The following is a 26242-nucleotide window of genomic DNA, read 5'->3' on the forward strand; positions in this document are numbered from 1 at the left end:
TTTATAGACTGATTCAGAGAGACACAGATATTAAGGGATCCATGGAAGGAAGCACAATTGCGGCAGAGGCAGGCAGGCATTGCTTGCAACACAGCAAGAACGAGCTTTTCAAAAAGGACCACTCGCTTTGACCAGTGACTTGAAAACAGTCAATAATCTGGTTGTGTTTCTCTCTTTGTCCATCAATTTCAAGGACACTTCTGGGACTACAGAAAGTAAATGGAAGAAAAGTCTAGGTTCTTTAGGCTGCATGGATCTAACATCAAAATGATAACTGATTCGCTGGTGAAAAGTTAGAACAACAAAATGGAAGAACAAAATAGCAGAGATTCAAGACTTCTTTCTTCTCTTAAACATGATGGAGAATACTTTCAAAACCTGAAATGCAATAGCACCAGTAGTTTATTTTGACTGGACAATTAGGGTGTATTTTCAAGGCAGCGTGCAGGGAAGTAAGCAGACAACTTCCATTAACAGCAACATCAGGGTTCCCATTCACAGCTGGAAACAAAGAACAGATTTTCTTTCTATATTTATCAGTCTGTACTTTATTAAAATGGACGCACTACAAGAAGCATGTAAGCGTATTTAAGAATCAAGGGAAATACCTCAAAGAAGGATTGAGAAGTATAAGAGAATTATCAGAAATAGGTGGCAATTTTCAAATGTCAATTTTCAAATTCACATTCAGCAGGAGTTGAGTATTTTGTCCTCTTAGGCTCTTCTGAAAATGTAAGCATTAGCGGGTAGATTTCTTCTGATATTTAACAAGTTTAAATGAAATCCAAGAAAGCTGTTCTTACAAAACTAGACTCTAGTGAAACTAAAGCAGCTTCAGGGAGCTGAAGTGTATGATAAGCTCTGCATTTCTGAATCTGCAGAGATTGTTTTACATGAACTTATACTGTGCACTGCACTAGGCTATGACACAGCAAAACATACAGTCATCCTGCCTGATGCTGGCAACCTCAAAGATTTTTCAGCCACTTCAGCTGAAGCAATTCAAATGTTTTTCTAAATCACACCTTGAATCCTCCAAACCTGAGATTTCAGTAGGATGGGGTTTTCTTCCCCTAAATGAAGTTTTCCACATTTAAACATTACGTAGTTTAATTTTAAAACTCAAACGTTGTCTTAAAAGGAAAGCACAGAATAACAGCATTGTGACATGTTTGTATCATAAAAAGATAACTTACATTGTAGACAAAGAGACTAATGTGCTGAAGGCTCCAGGGGTGATTGTGCTGATGTGATTGTCATACAGAGAAAGAAGCCTCACTGAACTCAGTCCAGCAAAGGTGTCATTGTTTATACAGCTGATAGAGTTGCTCCTCAGCATCCTGCAAGGATTACAACAGGGAATTAGGAATTACTGGGAGGGGGTATAATTTCAGGATAGGAGGTCCTTTATCTAGGGCATCAACAGATGCTTTGGCAAGCACTGTACTCTATTTTTATTGATTGCTGAAGTTCAACACAGCTATAGGAGGGCTAGACTCATGTAAACACTTTCTTATGAATTTAAAATGCATTTCATCCATACAACATTAGAAGCTGATGGGAGCTCCACATCTGAAAGTAGTATGCAATCAAAATTATGACTAGTGGCAAATTTGAAATAAAAAATAAAGTCTTAATCTGGTAAATATCTGAGAGTAAGTGAAGATGTATTTCATAGACCAGTTGAGAAAGATTGCCAGAAATGTATGACAGTAACAATACTAGCTGAATTACTCCTACTCCTATCACGGATGTTTTTTGTAATCCACCCTTCAAAAGTACGGAAGGAAACAGCATCCTCAGCAGAAATCAAGGAATAGCTTAGGAAAGATTTCCAGAACTAACACAAGCTCTGCAATGTCATTATAATCATTAATTGACAAGACAGAAAGCAGTAACCATTCTACAAAATGGTCTTTGCTCAGTGCTTGTACCAGATGAATCAGTGCTGTGTTTTGGAAGATACATCTCCCTGAGTTGTTATGGTAACAATGAACTCGATGATAAAGCCCAATTAATATGAAAGACTGTAGTATCTTGTTTCACTCCATAGCAAAAAAGGCTCATGTGTATTTGTAACACTGCATGCAATCAAAATCTGGGTCTGTAAACATCACTGCACAGTTGTGATATTCCTACTTAGGTGAAAAATAATACAGTAATTAAACCACACCACCAAAAATACACAAAATATATGCTGCTGATGCTGCTGTTCCAGTGAAATGATCCTCCAAATTGAAGAGGATTAATTCCTTGCTATCAAATTCAAGCAGTGAACAATGAAAATTCAGACTCCCTTAGAAGTCTGGATTTAAATCTCATATTGGTATCCGCCAGCTGGGCATTTAGATGCTGCATCAGTAGATACTTGAAAAATGCCAAAGAGAGATTAGATATGGCTGGGAAGAAATTCACAGTGTCATCACAGACATTTCGTGTTTCAGACCTGAACATTACATTGCTTTTGCATTACTATTCTCTACGTACAGTTATCACCACAGGCACTATGGTCTCAACAGATCTGGTATTGCAACTGGGGTGAAACTGTGCCAGAAAAGAGTCACAGGGCACTGAGACACACACCTTACACGTGGAATACTAAGCTGCCTGAAAGCCAGGTCAAGATCACAAGTTCTGAAATGAATAGGGTAGTAAATAAGAGAAATAAGGGCCTTAGTGGCTTAGTAGCAGTAGTAGTAGTAGCAGTAGTAGTTGTACTTTACATACAATTCTGTATGTAAAGTATCAGGCAGCAGTACTACAAAATGGGATCACCGAATTTGGATGCCCATGTTTCTTGCACAACGATTTATTACACTTCAGGAAACATACAGTCTTCTAAGAACTGGACCACAATCATGACCGATGTGGCCTCTTTGTAAAAGATCACAAATCTAACGCTCAAAGAAAGTCAATTAATGAATAGAAATGTATTTCCCTCAAGCCAAAACCTTTGGGTTTGTATCATGGTTCACCAATGCACTGTGTGCCCTCCTTCCTGAAGGAAAACTTATACTTACAGATCTTCGTATCATGCTGTGTATATTTAGATTGCTTTATCAGCTAGGGGGAAATATAGGTCAGGTCAGCAGGATAGCTTGAATGTTAAGCATCTTTTTATTAAAAAATGCTGAATTTTGTTTAGGAGCACTGCCATAGGCCACTTTACAGTATAAAAATGAATTTAGTATCTATGGACAGTAGCTTCAAATCCCTTAGTAAAGTGCATACATTGAATTAAAGAACAGATGGCTGTAACCACAGAAAAAAAATGTTAAAGGAACAGAAAAAGAAAAGTTCCCCATTTGTCATTACAGGCCAAAGTCCTTGAAGTGAAACTTGGGTTCCTTTTTATGCTTTGAGGAAGGACTGAAGTAATTGTACCATGATATTTTGCAACATAAGAAGTATTTTCTGCTAATGAATAAATTGCAGATTTTAAATTGCACTTTGATTCATAGAGTTTCTTTACTGACATCATCCACCTAGTCGAGTGTTTTCTTTCTACAGCAGGGAAGACTATACCAGAGAGGTATTTTTCACATACAGGTCGTACATATCATCTGGCATGACTCTTCGCTGTTACCAGAAGCTAGTCCCTGACTGCTTCTCAGGATGGGGAATGGGGTGGATCGGACACCACCTTGAAATCTTGTCTGTGACCCTTCTTCCAATCTAACTTTTAACGTGAAAATAAATTAGTGTTAGGTACTATGAATTTAAGTGTGTTAGATCTCAGAAATAAATTACAACGGTTGTCTAAGCATAAAAGTAATACCAAACTGATTTCTTATGCATTTGGGTTCTATGTCTCCTTCACACTCTTGCCAACCACAACCACATTAATAGTATACCCAGACAGACTTTTTATGGTACTTGTTGTGGGCAAGAAAGAGCATGCTGTGGCTAGTTCAAAGCCATGCCTGTGCTTGTGGGCTACTGTACTTATTGTGGAGTGAGTGGTCAGCTATGTTCTGACAGCAGGACCTGTAACAGTGAGATTATGCATGCCTTAAAGTTGCTTAGCTATACCTGTTTTGGTGGCAGCAATAACTTGAGTCTTTTCTTCCTATACTACCAATTTCATATAGCTTGTTGGATATTAAAAATCTTTTAGGCTCCTAGCCTACTCTGAGGCTTGGTTTAAGCAGACCAACAATTCCAAATCAGGTGGATGTGGAGTGTGAGGGTGGACTAATAGACAGCAAAGATGTTCCTACATGCCTTGTTTCCATAGGAAATAACAAAATAATGAAAGTATTAAACGATTAGAATTCCCAAAATTTAACCCACGACAGGTTCACCATCATGTTACTCCTAAAATTCTTGAAAATCTGTTTTTTCACAGAAATATCAGATAAGTCTTAAACTTACCCAGGACTGGAAATATATTGAAGATTTCACGAAATATATTGAAGATTTCATGACAGTGACAGTACGCCCTGACTTACAGCTTGTTGTCTAGTAACAGATATTTTAGCAGGCACTGCTGAACTTGATCACTCCCACTCAACTTATAAAGGAACAGAGAAAGACAGGGCTCTGTACTTACAAGGTCTTTAGCCCTGCAAGGCCTCTAAACATTCGTCCATGCACCGATTCCAGTTGATTCTCTGTCAGAATCAGTTCCTGCACTCCTGAAGCTCCATCAAATGTGCCTTCTCGTATTTCCTTGATCTTATTGTTGCTTAGATTTCTGGAAGGACACAACCAGTCACAGTAAGAAAATTGTTAGTGTTTTATTCCAGACATATGTCATCACACTGGAAGGAGGAAGATAGGAAGAATATGTGCCTTTTAGTGGTTATCTAGAGAGATATTCAGCAAGAAGAGCATACAGAAGTTCAAAAGTATACCTACTGTACTTACAAATAGCTCCCCTTCACTCATCAAAACCACAATTCTATCAGATTTATCAAGAGTATTGAAATTAACAGAATTACCAGCTCTTACACCTCATGTCTTTTTTGCTTTTAAGGGTCTCAGGGATACAATAAGTGGGGGTTTCTAACATCTGACTTATGTCCATGAAGTTACGGACCTTGCTTGGAACTGAGAGCTCATCTGGCAAGAATCAGGTAATGTTACTATGATTGAAATAGGTACCACACACTGAAACATGGAGTACTTTTACTTTGTGTACCAGGATCTTTATTCTTTTTAAACTCAACACTGGACTAAAACACAAAACTGGGTGACTGCATGTATCTGATACAAATTTTAATATGTGCACTCATGAACTCCCAGGCATTTAAATTTAACATCAACACTCAAAATGAAATGAGTATCACTTAATTCTCAATTCACAGCTACTGCAATATACAGCGTTATTTTCTAAATATTTACTCTGCCTATACCATCTCAAGATGTTTGCTTATAGATCAACATTGGAAAACTTCAATCTACAAAGTCAAATGAAGTTCTGATGAAATGCAAAATTAATCTTTTTAATATTTCATATTTGTGAAAAGATACTGAACAGAAAACTTCTGAATGATAAAATGTGATTAGAGATGCATAAAAATAAATGGTGGTTAATTATTTAAAACACTTATATAAAAGGCCTTAAGCACATTAAAACCTTGGGTCTCAGTCCTTCAAGTAAGCCCTGTACAGATTTTGGTGAATAATCCTATTTGTTCAGGTTTATGACAGGAAACACAATTCTTTGTTTTACTGTCTACTAGAAAAAAGAGAAAGTAAAAGATATGCTCTTTCTCCCAAGAAGATGCCAAATTCTAACACTATTACTCATATTGAATAGCACATTATTCCAGAAATGATCCCAGTACACACACAGCATGAGTAATAGTTTAAAATCCAATTCCAGGTGATATAAAACAAATGACAAGGTATCAGATTAACACCTGGGCTACTCTGCTCAGAAGAACAGGCACTCTTGTTGGGATAAAAGTTGACAGAAGACAAGGCAACAGGATAGCTTGGCCTCAGAGAGAAATAACGTGGGTCTTGCTCTTTGCAGAAGTCATCACTTAATAAAAAAAAAAAAATGTTGAATCTTGGAGATACGTTTCATGTGGGAAACTTGAGTACACTGGTTTATGTCTGCTGAACAACTGTCAGATAGTGGGCCCTACAGCATGTGGCCCATCACCTCTTGTACATTCTGTGATCAGAAAGAATAGGAGTATGCCAGCAATCAGCCAAAAATAACACAAAAACATATAGAAATACTTACATGCAGATTTTGCTTTCCAGAAGTTTAGTGCTTTGTGCTAACACTCACATGAAGAGTTTATGTTCAGTGTCAAAGCAAGTCGAAGAAGGATATTCTGACATGTGCATTTAATTTTGGGGCTCAGCTATTTCTCTTGTGGCAATGTTTATAGCTCAGCATCTCTTTTGAATGATGGCATAAATAAATGCTCCCAGTGATCCCTTTTCTGGTAAAGATCATGCCATGATGAATAATTGCACGAAAATAAATGAATAAATAAGTAAATGTTTGTAGTGGGAAGGGAGGGTAAGTTACTATAATACACAAAGATTTTGACTTTCAATTCACAGATTGCAAACTGACATATACTTGTAGTTACAAAGTTTTATTAGTTAGGTTTTACCATCTAAAGGATAGTTAGCCACATATATTAAAACATGGGTGTAATTTTAACAGATGATTAGATACTTAAGGCAAAAAAGAGCAAATATTGGAGAAAAAAGCTGGCCATAACTTCCAAAGGAATTGGCACCTTTATGCAATCCAAACCTCCTGAATTTTAATTGCTGTCAAAGAACTTCTGTAGATAGGGAACTTCACTCATTTGAGTTAATAATGCCTGATCATTTCAGCAACACAAAATTATTCAAAAATATGCTAGCGGTTTCAGAAGAAGCCAATTATATATACTTTTCCCATACAAAAGACTTGAAAATCCAAGATTAAATGCTATGATGAAATTGAAGTTGCAAGGCAGAGAAAAGACAAGCTTTACAATAATAAAGAGGTAAGGATGACACTGCCCTGCAATACCACTTGGAGTATTGTCAAATCAGGTATTGCCAACCTGGATTTCTTTATTTGTCTTCCTGAATTAAAGCTTCCCATATCAGAATGCAACAAAAAAAATGGTAGATGATAGCACTCATTCACTAAAAAAAAAAAAAGTATCCTCCTGAAAGTCTGACCTACAAGGATAACGAACATGAGAAATTACATACTTTTTAGTCTAGAAATACCAGCAAAAATAATCCGGTGATACAAACCTTGAAAAATGGAAGTAGTGAAACTTTTGCCTACTCTGCAACTCAGAGACCTCTACTCTGCCCAGCACTAAAAGAATCTTTCATATATGATCATAACACTTAACAAGGAATATTTTTTTCATCAGAAAAAAACTTCTGACAGACTTTACAGCAAACTCTCATTATAGAAAAGCCCCATCCTCCCGCAATGCTAAGCTTCTATAAGGAATTCTTCTCGAAATATTGGAAGCCAGTGGAAAATAAAGTGAGTCTTGAGAATTTCCCAAGATACCTATGCCCTCTGGGAATCTATAGTCAACATGGCCACTCAGAAAAGGCTATTGTTTCTGCAAGGGCTCCCTGATTTACCATGGTGATAATGTTTAGTCCTATTTCTAGACTTTTGCTTTGGGCAAGACGTCAGAAGAAACTTTCCGAAAGCCTGGATTTACTTTATGTGGGGCTGTGAATAGAAAGTTAATAGATCTAAGAAGCTATCAAGGTAGCATTGTTCACACAACTCACTTTTTAGTCAGATTTAATTTACTTTATGGCCGCAGTTTATCATAATATTATTTCTGTTGATTTTATAACTTCAACACAGAAAAAGCTGGATTCGATTCAGACGTGATAGAGCCATTCCTCCTGCTGTACCTGCTGGGCCAATTTGAACTTTCCAGCTTGCTATCCATCGCTGCATTACCGACACCCCTTCCCACTAGAACCACCACCCGAGCGCAGCCCAGCTGCAAAGGCTCGGCTTCGTCTCACCTTGAACCTTGTAGTTTTATCATACAAACAGCCTGCTCTACGTGGTGGTTTCCCTAGAATATTTCTGTCTGTTGGTGTTCTGTTTGGAATTTTAAAATATATGTTAGGAGGAAAACCCCAGTGCTGTTTCATTCTTGTGGAGGATGTTGAGGTGGTTTTACAGCTTCTACCAAGAGTCTGGCTGGCCTTTATAGCAAGTTGTTCTCAGAAGCAGGATGGCACTGAAAGTCTTAAACACTACAGGCAGTGACATGCACCCAGTGACACTCAGCAGAGTAGACTGATGGCCTCTCTGGAAAAAAAGGCAGGCACATTATGAGTCCAAATGCCTCTACAATATCATTTCCAGAAAACAAAGTCTGTTTCTGTGTAACAAGTGACAGATGACTGCAACCTCAATTGCCATGGCAAAATTTAAGCTTAGGGGAAAGAACAGCAGGTAACAGCTGTTTCCAAGGTCACAAACTACTTTTACCTCCCCAAGAAACTTGAGATTCTGTTTCTGAAACTGACATATAGTCTGCAAACTTTATCATGATTCAATTTTATTTTGCATGTAAAATGTGTTAAATCCTGGTCTGACTTTCCATATAATTCAATGTAGGAGAAATATTTACAGACAAATTAAGCCTCCAAAGGCAATTATGTCCTAGAGGTGGGGTTGGCAGTACCAGCTACTGCCAAGACAGCCTGACACTTCCTATTATAAGACCATTTTTTATGTTCACTTTGTAACTTTGGCAAGATTTAACAGAATGAACTGTTATATATCCCTTTCAGGTTTTGAGATAAATATTTTTTATTGTTCTTGTTCTCTGAGAAGAAAGGCCAGTCTCCTTTCTTCCCAGCAGCGTATGGCAGTTCACCTTTTTATTTTGAATGTGAACTCACTGACAATTTTTCTCTGCAGAAACAGCTGCCGGGACCCCAGTGGGAATGGCCAGTCCCACCGATTTCCTGTAGGCACTGTGGAACGGGCAGGTTCTGGAGCTGACATCTGGGAGTTGCAGCCTCTCCCTGTGGGTCAGCATCACATTTCAGCAAGCAAGTGTATCACCATGCTCCCACTGAAGTAGGTACCCAGGTGGTTTGGAGCTTGAGCCTGCCAGAAGACCCCTCCAGGCTCCCACTGCCACGGGAGTCCTCAAGCACTGGAGGGATTTTTGACTAAGTAACTTGACGTAGTCTCAGGGAGTCATGGGGTCCCCAGCGCTGAATTTGGTAGTTGCTATAAGCAAAGAACTGCTCCCTTCCACAGAAGTCAAAACCTTACCTTTGTGAATGGTAGTGTCACCTCTCACCCCTGCCCGATGAAAGACCTTGCTGTGTTGAGCAAGAAGATCTCCCACTGGCAACTTACTCCTCTGTGAAAGGCAGAAGCCTCCACCTCCCAGGGCTGGAGGGCAGCAAATCCTGGAGCCTTTCTATCTCACACAGATAGGATATCCCCAAAAACCCAAGTCATGGAGCTGCTCCGACTCTTAAGGAGCTCGGAAACACACACTTGTATTTCTCTTGCACTTCAAACAGATTCATATTGCTCTTTTCTAACCACCCCGCAAAATACTAGCAACACAGTTCTTGGAGCCTGGAATTCACTGTAATGTGACCTTAGCTTTCAGAGACAAGTCGTCCCTTTACACTTGCAAGATCAGGTGAGGTAATATAGTAAGAAAGCAATGAAAGCAACACAGAGTTCAGGACATTTTCCAAAACCCACTACTGGAGAACCCGGTAAATTACTTCTGAACCAGCTTAGATCTGTCTACAGCAATCTACATCAATGTTTTTATTCTACTGTAAAAAGCATTAAATATAAAGATGGATTAAAATTTAGGTTATGAAAATAGCATTATGTATATGGGATTTTGCAGCTAATTACTGAAGTTGATGTTTTTTTAAAAAAAGGCATATGCAGACATGTTAACCTTTTAGAAACCAGCAGGTAATCCTAGCAATTTAATTCTTAAATAAAATGTGGCATAACTTTGCATTATGGATCTGTGACCTTTAAATTTCTATATCAAGAATTCAATTTTGTTTTGAATTAACATGTATTAAATCCTGGGCTGACCCATCATACAATATGATTCAGCTTAGCAGGAATATTTACTGACAAATTACAACCCAAAAGCTAATTATGTATTAGAGGTAGGGTTGGCACTACCAGCTATTGCAAAGGTGGTCTGACACTTCCCTTTTTTTTTTTAATTTACGTTTAATTTAGAACATTGTCAAGATTTGAAAGAATGTGTCATCAGATGTCCTTTTCATGTTTAGAGGTAGATAATTTTTAGGTTGGTTTGTTTGTTTGTTTTTGTTTTTTTTAAACAAAAGAAGGAAGTTCACCTATCCCAGGAAATAAAAGCTAACCAAAATACCATTTTTCTTGTATCTCAAAACACTGATAATCTTTTTGTTAAAAGCCCAAAGCACTCAAATTCTGATTTCAATTTTGTTAACTGATTACTATGTAGGTATTTTATCTGTCAGTATTGGGATGAATTCTTAGACTTTAATGAAGAGACTTAAGATTCCTGCCACAATCCAAGGAGACAGCAAGACTTTTTATTTTTTTTTTTTTTTAATTTGAATTTTAGGAGCTAATTTTCCAGAGATTTTTTCAGTTCAGATTCTTCTTCACATGACATCTTCCAACGTCTCTTAAGACAGTGCAGGACACTGAGCTACATACTGGGCACATTTCTCTATCCAAGTATCTATCGTATCAATCCCAGGCAGTATTAAGAAGTAATGCCCTTGGCTGGATAGAGAGGGGACCCCAGTGAGATCTGTGAAGGCTATAAAAATAGCTCATAGCAATGCAGTGGAGTAACTGTGTGTGAGGGGCAGGAAGGGAGACTGAGTGAGAAGAGCAGGAGCTTTGTCAGAGGCTAGAGGTAGAGAGAAGAGGGGCAGGACACTGGCCTCATGCTGAGGCAAAACATGGCGAGAATACAAACTACACTGAATCAGGAGATGAGGAACCTAGCAAGGGATTAGGACAAGAGTCTAACTGAAAATGAAAAAATAAAGACTATTTTCACATATACATACTGGAGCAACCCTAACATGTCAATGACAAGTCTACAACTACTTCCTTTTGGAATCTTGTTAGAAAACCCAAGAGACTGTGATACGCTACAACACACATCCAGGCACCGACAACAGATGGAGTTTGAGTGACAAAAGAACACATGTGAGTGTACACCTAGAATACAAGTAAAACCTGAGTCCTCTTTAAGGTCCAATTTACAGACCACCTCAGAGTGTTTATGTTATAAAACCAAAGCTACACTTAGGGATAACGTAAGATGAGGAGGCACCAAGGTGAAACACCCATCGAGAGGAAGGATGAGCTAATTCCTCTATCTCTGGAATTATGCTGGAGCTTTACTAGCCACAGTGGAATGGCAGTACTCTTAAAGTAGTTTCTTAGCAAATTTCCTTGACTCAGATCTGTAACTAGTCTTAAACTGAATGAAGGACAACCAGAGGGCAATCATTCAAATGCCCATTCAGATATCCAGATTCTAGATATTCAGATTCATTTCAGAAGAAAGAGAATTTCAGAGATTAAATAAATAAAGAAAAAAAAAAAAAAGGTGATTTAGGCTAATGGTCTGCCATTGCAAAGCTCTGAATTTTTTCTTAATCCTAGGAGGCAATGCAATTTCCAGACAGACTCCTCCACCTGCTGTTTTCTTTTAACACTTGAACAGACAAGGAATATGATGAGACAGAGTCAATACTGCCAATCAAATAACAGTAAAATTTTTTGTCCCTTATACACACTGAAAAATGGGGGTTTGATCAATATTATTCCTCCTTAACTAAATAGCAGCAGTAAGCAGTAAGACTTAATGAAGACCACATGCATCACGTTCCTGCCACACATGCAGAGCTGCTGCATTAGCACCAGCAGCAGCACCAATCCCATCCCCTGGTATTTCCCTACATTTCCCTTGTGCATAATGGGGAGAGGCCTATTATTAGCAGAAGGATACTTAGTAAAGGCCAAATAATTACATAGAAGGAAAGGGGTGTTTGTTTGCTTTTTCCTGGGAACGCCTTCCCTTCACAAAATGGAAGTAGCAGAATTAGAAAAAAGAAGTGTAATCTGTTTTTTTAAGGATTAAGCTACTGTGTAAGCTCATGGTTGAAATAAGCTTATAAAAAAAAACATTCAGAAAATCCCTTTATTCAAATTAAGATACTTCTTTACAACATCAGATAGGACAAAAGAAATTAGCTCAACTACAAAGATTACCTAAAGAACCTCTGCTTGCAGGCTGGCACTAAAAATCCATACGAGAGACTCATTTTTATGAGGTGTAGGGCACAACTTTTTTCCTTCCATTTGAACTGCACCTGTACACCTCAGTTCTCATCGCCTACCAAGAACAGAGCAGAAAAATTTTTTGTTTCACAGGAAACAAACTCTTAAAAAACCTCCCATAACTGTTTCATGCTGCATTTACACATAACAATACAGCCCTGTCGAGGCATCCCTCCCACCTGAGTGACTGATGGGACTAGGAAGGACAGCACCATAACTTGCCTACTGTAAGTTTTAAATAAAATGAAAGGAATTATTCCAGCTATCACACCTCTCAAATTTTCAGAACATAAATCCTGATGGTTTGATGAGGACAGATGCTTTCCAATTTTTGTGTACTTCTATACACCTCTTTTCAGTCCCATTTACTATTTACTTACATAGACAACAGAGCACTTCAACAATGTCAACAACTTTTTCTAAATGCATTGTAGTTACAACTTATGGATCATTCATAAAACATGAGGCCAATGTATATGATTAATTACCCAAGTCTGGGTGGCCTGTACTTGCACAAATACAACCCCCAACCCAAATCTACAGTGCCACATCTGAAACTCTTGCAGAAATAAAACTGACCTAAGAATCCCACTACAGTTGTCTCCAAAGCCCCTGAGATCTTACATGGATTCAAAAGACTAGGAAGCTTCAGGCAGCAGAAATCACATGAAAGGAATGCAGAACAAAAAGCCTGGTTGGTTGGTTTCCCTAAATTACCTTGACTCTAGCAATAAAATCTTACTAAATTAAACAGTTAGATGAGACATTAGCAAAGGGCCATAGTGTTAAAACTTTAAACAACTTCAAAAGGCCCATTTAGAAGACTATCAGGAGGTATCTAACATACTATCCTCTTTCCAAAGCACAGCTGTTATTAAATATATACATTGTACGGTACCAGGACTCAGGTTGTTAGCAGAATTATATAGATATATTTGAACGACTGATCTCTAAATTAGCTAATTGATTCACCTCTCTAAAACAATAATGATCAAAAGAAGCTGCCATCATCTATATCTTGTAATATTATTTTCCTTTGACTGTTTGAAACAATTACACTATTTGGAGTCTCACTATACTTAAAAAAGACAAAACCAAAATGCTAAACTTTGTAGCCACTTCTAATAATAAGCATATATCTGGATAAACTCCGGGAGATAATTCACTTCAGTTTCCATAAGCCAAAGACTTTAAGAAATATAGCCTAAAGCATACTGAAATGTCAGCCTAGGGATCTTCATCTGTCACTGTGATTTAACTGGGCCTTTCCATCTAACAGGCAACTCATTCAGATTCCTTAAATTCACATTAAAAAAGCTATTTCTGCTACAGCAGTACTAAACTATAAAAAAAAATCATCCCTTCCTCCTTCATTATAATCCAAGGCAGCATGTATTCTAACAAGCAAGTGACTCAAACTTACATTTTTCTGAGGTTGGGCAATTTCTTGAAGAGTCCGATAGCTTCCAAAACAGAAATATCATTGTCATTCAAACGCCTGATAGGAACAAACAAAGAGACATTTAATACTTCACAGTTGTCTATAGACATATATCTGTGACATACAGGGCTGCCACAGAGAGAACTATGACTTTTGTTAGGCAAGACACTATCTGCCATCTCTCTCAGACTCCTAGAGTAAAAAGAGTTTAGCTTTCAAGGAAGGGCAATCTGGTAAAAGCTTAGGATGCCTCTAAGAGTGTAATGCCAAATGACAGTGTCAGAATGGCTTCTTCTTCCAATGCACACAGATAAGGGATCATTAACCTTAATCACTACACAGCCTTGCTTGCGTGACTAAACCTCCCTAACACATTCTGCTACAGAAGACGTGCAATTGGAGATGTGGTCCACATAAACAGATGAGATCTGATTTCAGGTCCTTTCCCATCAAAGTCTACTGGTCTTCAAAATTGATACAAAGGCCATTTTTGGCAGGCTTGGAATGCAGAATTCTTTCTCTGATTACATGTAGCTCCATTTTTCTATGCAGAGACTTTTCTGTGTTTCTGGATGTCTCATATTTTTCTTCCTTAACTTCAGATCAGTTTTTAAGAGGGTTTAAGTAGAATACCTTAAGTACAATAAATAGAATATCAACACAAAAAGAGAATTGTGTTTGAAGGGGCTACTAATATAACAAAAGAACCAGATTCTTCAGTTACTAAGCAATAAACATGTTTTCTCATATTCTTTAGCAGCCTATTATGTTTATAATTCTGAATAATCTCTAAAAGCAAGTAAATTTCATAAAACCACTTATGGCTTAACAATACATTAGTTTTAGTGACAGCCATTTTACCTAAGTAGCAGGCACTGCTGAGGTGGAATGGACTCCTGATCACAGATTTAACTTGAAAGGGTTAATCAATTTCTTAACTAAAAATGACCAGATGCAAAGACAAGGGACTCAAAAGTAGAATGGAAAGGAATCACATAGCTTGGGCCACAGAACAGGTCAAACCTTCAAGAAGACAAACAGGCAGCCAATGCACAGGGCCATGGCTTCTTTCTCATCTTCACAGTTCGAGTGAATGCTAAGGAAAAAAGAAAGTTGTGGTGCTCCTTTGAAATACTATTAACTTCCCCTTCTTTGCACAAGGATTAATGTAGAAGGTGCCTTGAATAGGTGGGAGTCCCTTTTACAGCCTTTAAAAACTAGGAAAACCAATATGCCCTGCTGAGCACATCCTGGGGAGCCAGCACTTACAGATCAGTAGTATATTCAGGAAGGTGACTGGGTAATCGGGTGAGTTTTTGGTTAGAGCAGTCTACAATTGTTCCCTCGCAGCGACACTTCTCAGGACAGACAAGGTCCATGAAACACTTCCCGGTGAATTTACTTCTGTAATCCTCTGACCCTGCAATAAAACGAAAATATATTCCAGCAAACAGTTCCTGATAACTGCAGCAATCAGAGATTTTATGGAATCTATTCTCAACACCGCCTCCTGTCAGCTCCCAGTTCCTGCACACAATTTTACTACTTGACAAAGACTTTTGTTCAGTAATTTTTCAAATTACTCCCAAGACTAGCCTCTGTTTTCTCACTCTTCCCTTGATAGATTAATTCCTTGTCTAACAAGCCTACCTGTTGAGGTATTTTTTGAAGCATGTCTAATTAGCTGTTGGAGTCTGCTTCAAATGAGCTCCAGCAAAATCACTTTTCCCCATTTGGAACTTAGTCCAGCAACAAGGAAAAGGGATCTCATGAAGGCAGGAGCTATCAATGCATTCAAATGACAGAAGATTTTTAAAGATGTCATTAAAAAGCCCCAAATTTTCAGACCTCAGTTATTAGGGTTATTTTTGAGAGCAATCTTTTATGAGAGAACCTTGTCAATTTTCCAACCATTAGATACCTTTATTAACTATGTTAAACAAACAGCGAAGGAAAGTAATAGCAGTTTAAATCATTTTCATTTTAATTAAGGAACGGGTAGAGCATACTTAGTGAGAAGCACTCCCTAATGTACCATTATACCATGATTGCCAGACCTCTTTGACTAGGTTTTTGACCCGTTCTAATGAAATGCTTTTCCAATTAGGCTCAGTGAACTAATCTGTCCTTTTCAGGTTTGGTTTTTCTCTTTTAATAACAGCAGGTTGGAAACTTGATCTCTGTGCTTCAAGGAACCAGGAGTATTAATAAATGTGTATGTAAGCAAAATGGTGCCAAGATCCTGCCATGCAATACCTATGCACTCACTTCATATTTCATAATGGAACCACACCAGAATTGTCTCAGGAACCTTGTGTAATGCCCAGTGATCATAACTACCAAGCAGTAATTTTTAATTTTTCCAGAGTTTTGTAAGTCAATTGCAAGGCCTTCACAAGAATGATCTGAGCAAGTTCAGTTTTTAAGAACCCGAATAAAATAAAAACTTAAACCTGAGCTGAAATTTGGTTTTAGAGACTAGGTGACATTCATCACCTGCTTCCCCTTGCCAGACTGATAAATACACCACTGCTCATTTTATGACTGCATACTATTTTCTGTATGAAAAAAGAAGTCACCTAAACCCACTATTATTTTAATTTATGTTACACATTACCTCTGCAGGGTGATGCAGTGAAAGTAAGCAATTCTGCAAGCAATCTAACATTTTGATTCCACAGACACACTTCGGTTTAGTTTTGTAATTCCAAACTAGACTATGAGAAAAATCACATACAGCTTTGTATGTTACCACTTCTGCAGTGCTAAATACTTTGCAGGTTATCATGCTTACTGTAAACTATACATCTAAAGTGAGACTTTGCTACTGTTCTTTAGCTTGACAGCACAGCACTTAAAATATTAGGACCACTGGGCATTTTAAAGTATTCTAAAAATACAGTCTAAGCCTTTCCCCACACCTCTATCATTTAAACTCTTACCCTTTCAAAAAATCCCGTCTGATTTCCAGTCCTAAAAATTCAAGCCTTGGTAGTCAGGCTAAAATGTCATGCAAGGAGTGCATTATGGCTTGATTACAAGAACATACAGCTATTCTTTCTTAGGTCTAAGAGACAGTACATTTGGTTGTTTATGACTCATTGGAAATAATATCAAAGTTGAACAGTTATCAGGACCAGAGTTTATTAAAACTGCTACAATTACAGTATACCTTGAAAAACCCACCAACATTTTTCAGTGATCAGAAAGTATCTTGGAAATCCTCAAGTTTACTCCTGAAGAAGCACTTTTAATTTTCATTGTAAATGCTTTCTTTAAAAGAATAATCACAAACATAATGAAGTTACACAGGGTAAAAATTTATTAAGTATAATTCTTACTCTACCGATGGATACAAGATTCAGCTTTCTGTGGGAAAAAAGAATGATGGGAAAGTAAGTAGAATGCTTTATGAAGGATAAAAAGGGGTATATAACATTAGAGGTTGAAAATCAGTTTTTGGTTTTCTCTCAAGGTTTCTGGCGAAGTAAATAAAGAATATTTACCACACTTTGACTTAGCAGTCTCACTCTCTTGATGACATACAAATTTCCACACTGCATCAGCTCTAAGAAGTTGATCTTGCCTGGGCACCAGTCCACTGCCTCCACACGTGCAACAGGGGAAAGCTCTCTCAGCTCAGCAGGAGAGGAAGGGAGCAAACATCACCTTCATACTTTTTTTTTGTTTTCCCTCTCTCTTTTTTTTTTTTTCTTCCGAATGAGTTTAAATAACAGTTACCCAGGTAAGCACTGAGTCAAAAGTAATCAATAGCATGTATATGCTCAGCAAGTACTCAGACATCCATTAGACTGTGAGACAGTAGGAATCACCTGCCAAAGACTAGATAAAATTTACTATTTGACCTGAGCCTTGAGATCACTTGGACAGGTGGCTGTTCTATTAAGATATTCCCACCTGGGATACTAATGCAAAATTCAGCCATCTGCTTGCAGAACTATTTAAAGTGTGTATATCAATTCTACATGCAGGGCTTTATCAGTGTACTACTGCAGGGCTCTGGGTGAACATGACAGGATTCAGGAAGCACGATTAACCATCACAGGCATGTAGTACTGCTTGCACACTGTAAAATCACCTGTGGAAAGCCATGGAAAAGAGATGCAGGACAGGCACAGAAGAAACACTTGGCTTCATTTCACTATTCCAGACCAGCCAATTGGTCATTTTATTATACCTGAAAGCATGTGTGCACTGTAGCTGACAACTCTGTGAAGCTTGGCTGAATATAAAACATGACTTGGGAGTTTCTAGTAATTTCCAAAATGAAAAGTAATTAACTTTGCTGTAAAATGAGTAGCCAAGGCAACAGCAAGACCTGTGTTTAACTGAGGGCAAGTGTGTCTATCTGAATTGCTAGTTAGTCTGATAACGGTTTTATTTCACAACCTACATGACACCACTGTCAGGTACCAGGGTATTGCAATTCCTCAGTATCATAAAACAAGCACACGTCATTCTACAAAACATCAGTACTGAGATATAGAAACACCACATTTCCAAGGGCTCAAAAGTTTTAGGTGCCTTTCTAATACTCATATGGAGAAATTAAATAACAGAGACAAATACCTTTTTGTCCTATTATTTTTAAGCATTGTTTAGCAAACCTGATTTCAGTTTTTAAAAATTAACTTTGCCCAGGGCACATAAAAGGAGTGCTGAATGATCTGTTCTGGAAAAAAATCAAGCTGCCTCAACAGGGGCTTGAATACTGACCTGATACATTCATTCTAGAAAAAATGGATCCAGCTGCCTCAAATTTGGCACCAAAAATATGATCACAGAGATCACTTGGTCTAAAACTTGGACACAAAACCAGAAATCCTGACACTCACTTCTTCATTTAATCACTATTCTCATAGGTTTTCAGGAAAAAAAAGTAGGTACATTGCTTGTCATAATTTCACATTACTAGTATTCATTCTTATCAGTAATTACAGATAAAAATCTAAGAATCTCAGAGGTCCTTCTGATGGCTCCATAACAGACATGTAACAGATCTGCAAGATGAGGCAGTACTTCCATATAAGAAAACTTTTGTATGAGGGTCTCAGAGTTCTTTATGAAGAGGTGTAATTAACTCTACTTTATATAGGAGGGAAGTTAGTCAGAAGTATGGTAAAGTTCTTATCTAAGCTGTCAAAGCTAAAATGGACCATTTGAGTATGCTGACTCAGCTTTGTGCTATGTAACCATTGGATAATACTGTTTTCATACAGGCCATGTTACCCATGTCATTTCAAGAGACAAAAGATAATGCTTTGCAGACACTTCTAAAGTTCTTTTGCAATATACTTCTTTATAATGAAAGTCCAGCGTGTTAAGATTGCTCAGATCAGGCCCAAAGCTACGTTAAGTACCAGGCAGCATGTTACAGAAATGGCATCCAAAGTGTACCTCAAGTAGAAGGACTCATTGGACGGCTCAAATAGAGAGATGCAGCTTACATTATTTATAAGGTAAGATGGCAAAAATGATGTTTTTATCTCTGTAGGTATGGCTGGAATCACCCTTGAATGATATTAATCAACAGGATGCCTAACTTCTTCATTTTATGAGCAATTAAACAGATTAATCACGTAGAAATGGTTATTCTGCATGCAAGCCCTCTGGAAAGTCTGTTGCAAACATCACTAGGGCTCCCCCCTGTAGTGCCCAGGAGTCTGGTTAAGCAACACTTCACCTTTTTCATGTTTCCTGTGAGAAAAGGGGAATCTCTCACCTTTTGATGCTTCTGAAAACAGCAGAAGTATCCCAGCATGCCATGCGGCAGGGAGTATGCAGCCTTCCATGGTGCTTGACAGAACCATGTTCAATTTGTATTGTTCTACCACATGGTTAGATCAAGCACAAAGGAAAACCCCATGAACAGCCAGAGTCAGAGTTAGGCAGCGCCAAAGAGAGAAGAGCGTTGAGAGGAAGCAGCATGGAGAAGCACAAGCTGAAGGTTCACGGAGAGCTGCTCTCCACTCCACCCATGCAAAAAGGTGCTGGATACAAGAGGTCATCCTTTATGCTACAACTGCAGGAACACCCTGGAGCACAATTGGGGTTAGTGGACAAGAACAGAGCCCAGGCGAATTCAGAAACAGAACTAATATGATAGAAAATACTACCAAAGGACTGCAAACAGCTCCTTCCAGGAAAGATGTGCAACTTCCACCAGATATTGAATGCCCGATCTACACTGCTCTTTATTAGCTACTTACTCTCTCCTGGTGTCTCCTTTCAGTATAAATGCCATTTTGGTTTGCTCCATTTATTTAAGTGCAATCTCAGAAATACTGCAGCTCATATTTATAATAGTAGATTCTGAGCTGATGGCCAGGCTCTGGCACTAAGTGCTCCTCAAGCTCTTTCTTCGTGCCTGATTTCAGCTCCCCATGGCCTTTCATGCTGCTGGCACTTACACTGGCAATCTGTATTTACCACTGCTTTGTTTTTTTTTTTTTTTTCTTTTTTTTTTTTTTTTCCCTAATTTCAACTGCAGTTTACAGCAAGGTAGCACACATGTGATACTACAAACATATTAAGTTAAACCAGAGTATTTTGTTATTCTGCCTCTTGGCATAATATCTGTTGGGTGGAAGCACTTGCTGATGGAAGCATTCCCTCTTTCCGACATCCTGGATTATTTCAAACAGCTTTACTTCTCATAACTTATTTCTGCAACTTTGAAATATAAAATAGGGCATTCAGTTTTGGCTTGACTGCTCCCACTGAAATAAAACTCGCATTGACTTTAATGTCTGCAGAACTATGCCACTGGAGAGTGTTTTTTAAAGTCACAACTCAAATGTTCTTGCAGGCTTCATGAATGAGAGAGGAAGTGGCTGTCCTCTGCAACTGCTCAGAACGTTTTGCTGGACTTCAGTGAAGGTCAGTGCTTGTGCTTTTAAAAAAATATCACTTTCCTTAGTAAGGGGTTTGCATTGCCCAAAGAACAAAGTCAGCATCAAGCAGATTATTCATTGCCCACATGGAGAGCAATGCAAATACTTGAGCAGAGATGACAGATAATACAGCAAAGGGCTCTGCTTCACCATTTTGCTATGAACTGGCATTACTTTGCAGAAAGCCAACACACAATTATTTTGGAATTCCAGAAGATAAGTACAGTGTTAAGTTAGTCACATCATACTGTGGGTTTGTGTACAGCAATGAAAGTAAGACAATTTGATTTACTGTCTATCTTTACAAATTAAGAAAGAAACTACAGCAGCTTTTTAGGGGAACCTAACACAATAAAACTTCAATGCCCACAAGCTGCCATATTATCCAGAGTCCTAACTGATACAAAAATTATATTATTAATTTTCTTTCGTGATTCATGCAACATGGCACAAAGAGGCATTAATTTACTTCCATGATTCATTCAAAGTATGCATAACTCTGGAATCCACATCTCATTTATTTAGAAATTATACCTATAATTAACATTCCTGCCAATAATCTTCTATGGCTCTAAAGAAGAAAGATGCAGAGTTCCATATCCTTATTCCTATACCAGTGTAATAATGCAGCAGTTCTGGCATGGGCTCTTTAAGTAAATTCATCAACAGTACTCTGTTAAGCAATGAGAAGCAATAGTTGATATCTTCCAAAGACTTTTATATTATATACTGATTTTCAGTATTAAGTGGAATATCTGTAATAAATTCAGTAATTTCAGTGTCAATGAACTCTTTCAGTCCTACTGGAAACAAATGCAGTCAGAGCCCTGCAAACGTCTTCCTGAGAAACCCCTAGAGAATATTTTGAACAAGTCTCTATTCCTCTGCTGCACTAATTAAACACCGCTTACAATAACTGCCTAAGCTAATCACCAACTACAATGAACAAGAGGTACCAGCACACAAAGAGAAGTCTGCCAAAAACCTAATTTATGTCTCCAGAATACATGAGGCAAAATACTCCACAGGCACATTCTGGCCTTTCTGCTTGTTGTAACTATTGTAAAAAATGTGCAGGAACATAGCTGCCTCTTCTTTCTTTTTTTTTTTTTTTTTTTTTGACAAATAGAACAGAAAAAAACAGGAAAGCACACTATTTTGTAAATTACATTTAAAAAAAAATATTCCATAGGTGCTTGGATGTACATAAGATCATTAAACAAAAAAAAAAGTTGAAAAGAGAATTATCATATCTCTAGATATTTGTTAGTATTCATGAAAAATACCACTCTTCAGATATGCTCTACATCCAAGCAGCTTTGTATGGCTCGCTCTTAGTGTTAATTCACCTCTGGTAATCCAAGATCTGTTTGTTTATCAGTCACTGAATCTGCAGTTTGCCAAGAATTTGTATATAGGACCCTATTTTTAACTGTCCCATAGCTCTAACACCTCAGGAGACTACTGCAGTCTCAGAATAGTCAGATGAAAATTTATTGTTCATTGCTCGAGCATTCTTGTACTGGTTTTAGCTTACTAGCTCTCTTGATGTCAATGCCCCTCCAATTATTTTCTTTATCCTATTCAAGTGACCGCTATACACACAAAAAAATGCTAACTTTGCATCTCTGGTAAGTGTTGCTCAGCTTAATCTCAACACACGCAATGGCAATGTGAGAGATGAGAACAAACTGTTCCACCTTAGATTTTGAAGTATCTGAGTTACAAGAGTAATCACTCAGCTTTCTGCCATAGCTAATGAAGACACCTCCAGAGGACAACTCAGATCTGCAGCGAGGAATCTATATAGCTTTGCACTCTGCCTATATAGGGAATCTAGGACAACTATGTTATTTGGATGCCTAAGTGATATGGATGCATCTGTGACTCAACATTCATTCTCCCTCTTTTCATTGCCTCTTTAGTACAGCCGCAGATAAGGATGTTGGCTGGTAACAAAGCAGTTCAGATGGGTTTGTTTTTTGAAGACTACTTCAACTTAAAAATAGAGTGAGACACAGTCTTAAAATAAACTTTTTAACTGGGGCACATCAATTTACTTTCTTATTAAGAGCCATACTCTCTGCCAAACAGTTCCACCTGCTCTATGTTAAGCTTATGCTTCCTTGAGTAAAACAGTTTCCATTCTGCCTACTTTCCCCCTCCTGCAGTGCGGGAAACCTTCACAACAGTGTTCATCATGAGCTAGTGAAGGGTTAGAGTAACTGACACAAATAAAGATCTGAATTGCTATCAGAGACTTACAGGAAAGGGAGGGCTATAATCAGTATATAGTACAGCCAAATTAGTTTTTCAACAGGAACATTTTTACAGTACAAGGGAATTCAGCTCCATTAATATTAGTCATAGCAGTCATGTTGTGTTCTCTAATGACTTTAACTTCCGAAAAATTTCATGCAAACCAAATCTCAGATATACTCAGTTACGGTACACAGTGAAGACTTTTGCTTCATAATTATGAATTCAGTCTGGGATTTAATCTGCAGGCAATTTGGTGCTGTTAAATAAACTTCCGTTCAGATAGAATTATTCTTATGCACAACAAACACATATCCTAGTTTCTCTATGCTCAGAGAGTTTCCAAAGGTACTTTTGTTGAGTCTTTGTGTCTTTTGGGGGGGTGGGGGTGTGAAAAGTAGAACACAGCATTTAACTGAGTAAAACCAAACCAAAACACACCATAAAACCCCATAGAAAGAAATCTCACTGCAGTTAATTTTCCAGTTGTCCAGATGATAGGCAATCACTCCACTCAAGCAAAAGCCCTGGTGAGCAAAAGTGCTGGCGCTTGTCCTCAGACAAGATTTCCCACAGATGTGACCATGCCTAGAGTGCAGGCAGTTCTGTGCAGGACTGAGATCCACCACTGTCACCTCCAGCATGGCCAAACCTCCAAGCTGTCCGGGCTTGGTGCCTGCTCAGGCAGGAGCTGCTGGAGACCAGCAGGCTAAGGGCAGGCAGAATCATGAATCCCTGAGCACGTGTTACTGCAGCACTGTAACAAGGCAGACGAGCAGGTGGATATTGGTGCTTTTCATCAAACAGAAAATGCTAAGGGCAGGGATATGAATGTCTGGTCTGTAAATGACTATTTTCTTACTAAAAATGGAAGGAATTTGTAAAGTTGTCATCAGTGTGACCGACAAATTACAGGAACAACTGGGGAGTGTTTCAATCACATAAATTATGTATGATCTGGATTAAATTCACCTGCCTTTCATGACTTCTAAACACGGGTTGAGGAGTAACAATATGTTGTACCTTTCATTTTGGGAGCTCAAAGAGTTTAAATAGTGCTTACATGTCACTAAGAGCAGAGAAGGGGATAACCTAGGGAGAGCAAAGGACAGGAAACGTGTGAACTGCAGTAGGAACTAGGAAAAAAGCCCTGATGTGCAACATGTGTTCTCCTGACTGAGAACACTGCACCCATTATAGTTGTAGGCTTCTAAGGTTGAAACAATGCAGAGAAGAGAGAAGGAAATTTCAGGTGATCACAAGTAATAAGAACTCTGTTCCTAAGTAGACAGGTAACCCAAGAAAAGTGTATATGTATGAAGAACGAGACTGGAAAGGACATGTAATGAATTAGAAGGAAAACTGTGATTAGTAAGAAGAGATTTTACCAAATGCCTTCAAAAAATATGAGTGAGCAAACAGCAACTACATTACTGTCTGGTAACAGGGGATAACACAAGAGAGATGACACTAGCCTTAAATATGAAAGCTCTGGATCTACATGTACCACAGAGCCTGACTTTGATTTGTGTTGGGTTAACAAGAAGCAGTGTCCAAAAGGGAGAGAATTGTGCTGGCGGATGGTTCATCCTCCTCCTCCTATTATTCCCTGTGCTTTTGATTTGTACAGCACTGTCTGGAACTGAAGTAACTAATTAAAGTCAGTTAGATACAATACATGCCCCAGTGCAAGAGGAAGCAGGAAGACAGGCTTACTTCATGGTATTTAAAATAGTAACCTTATTTCTAAGATTCTTATTTCCAAGAATTAGAAGAAAAAAAGCTTTTGTGATGTGATGCTGGTATATACACATACACTTTGATCATTATCAGAAATGGTTTCTGTTGGTACAGCAGGTAGAACTTGCAGTGCTTTTGAAATACACAATATACTGAAAAACACAAACATATCACAAGGAAAAAAAAAGATATACAACTGAATACAAGGGCAGCTTTCTGCAAAAGCTATTTCATACACTGTGTCACACAGCAATCAAGGATCCTGCCAACTCTTGAAGTGACAATAAGCTACCACAGAGACAACACAATCTGCTCATAGATTCATTTCCCTTTCTCCTAAAGCCTGGTGCTGCTTTAGAAAACAAAAATGCTGTGTAGTGAACTTAATCAAATGCTACTGGGAAGATTTTTGCTGTTCTTTTCTCCCCCCTATTCCTACTAAGAATGGGACCCTCCAGTGACCTAGGGCTGGCAAGTACCATTGGATCCCTAGGTGGTCATAGTGTGCAGATGCAGTCAAAATGAAAATTATCATCAGAATTTTACTGTTGTCACTGAAAATTACAGTATTTCCCTTTTCTAAAAGAGAGAATTAGTCATAGCCTATTCCTTTCATTTCTCTTTCAAGAAAAACCTTTTTCAGTCTCAGATTCTATAGCTGTGGGGAGAGAGTTGAGCAAGGGGAAAGTTTATTATTATTTTGGTGCACTGCATTAAATAGAAGTCAGAAAAACATAGAAAATAGTATCTATTGCAATCTGAGGCCTAAACATATTTGATAGTATATTCAACAGCTTTGCCTGTCTCACAGCCCTGGGCAAAACCATGCCCCTTTCCCTGCTGTTCCTTCATTTCATGCTATAATGCTTCCAATTCTCCTTTGAAAAAGAATTATGCACATTATCTATCTGTTGCACAGAATCTCCTTCCTGTGTCCACTCATAACCTTTGCAGATATTGCTCCACCATTATCAGTAAAAGCTTGAGTCATTTGGTTCAGAGAGGAAACAGCATCTGGGAAAAGTGCCTTTATGGAGAATTAAAAAAAGAAGGCAAGTTCCTCTTGCTAAATACTATCTAAACGGGTGGTGGGGAGCTGGAATAAAAAACAGAGGAAACAGTGTGCAGAATGAAGTTTTCTAGATTTGATTTTAATTTTTTTTTATTATGCTGGACAGTTTTGTCTTCACCGTTTCATTTAATTAATCAAATACAGTTCTATTTAGCTCAGCTGCATCTCTGAATGTGTCCTATTGACATTACCTTCTTGATGTTCCTTCACCACTTCAGATCGATGAACCTTCAAACAGTTCAGCTTTTCTTCCCCATTCCTGCTAACCACTCCTCTCTCCTACCCTCGTACAAAAAGGACTTTACTTTCTTCTCTTAATTTACTGAACAATCACATTTTGTCTCATGACAGGTCCTTCCTGACAGTCCCTTTTATGATACTTTGTAGAATTCAAATGAATGTGGAAAACACACAGATTGCTTAAGGATGACCTCAGAATTTTATGACTTCAGAACTGGTCCTTTACCTGATGTCAAAGTATTAAGCTCACTTTAGATTAACTA

General features: G+C 38.1%; 1 protein-coding gene across 1 annotated transcript in view; it reads right to left on the minus strand.

The window, feature by feature from the left end:
• The window catches only part of SLIT3 (slit guidance ligand 3), a 525410-nt gene that overhangs the window by 111675 nt on the left and 387493 nt on the right, over positions 1 to 26242 (minus strand). Inside the window, exons 16-19 of the mRNA XM_042790009.1 lie at positions 15024 to 15174; positions 13737 to 13811; positions 4553 to 4696; positions 1197 to 1340 (exon numbers count right to left, since the gene is read on the minus strand). Coding sequence (XP_042645943.1) covers positions 1197 to 1340; positions 4553 to 4696; positions 13737 to 13811; positions 15024 to 15174 — 514 coding nt within the window. The remainder of the gene's footprint in view (positions 1 to 1196; positions 1341 to 4552; positions 4697 to 13736; positions 13812 to 15023; positions 15175 to 26242) is intronic.

Source organism: Tyto alba, unplaced genomic scaffold, assembly GCF_018691265.1.
Source record: "Tyto alba isolate M040663 unplaced genomic scaffold, T.alba_DEE_v4.0 Super-Scaffold_17, whole genome shotgun sequence".
In the NCBI taxonomy this organism is placed as follows: domain Eukaryota; kingdom Metazoa; phylum Chordata; class Aves; order Strigiformes; family Tytonidae; genus Tyto; species Tyto alba.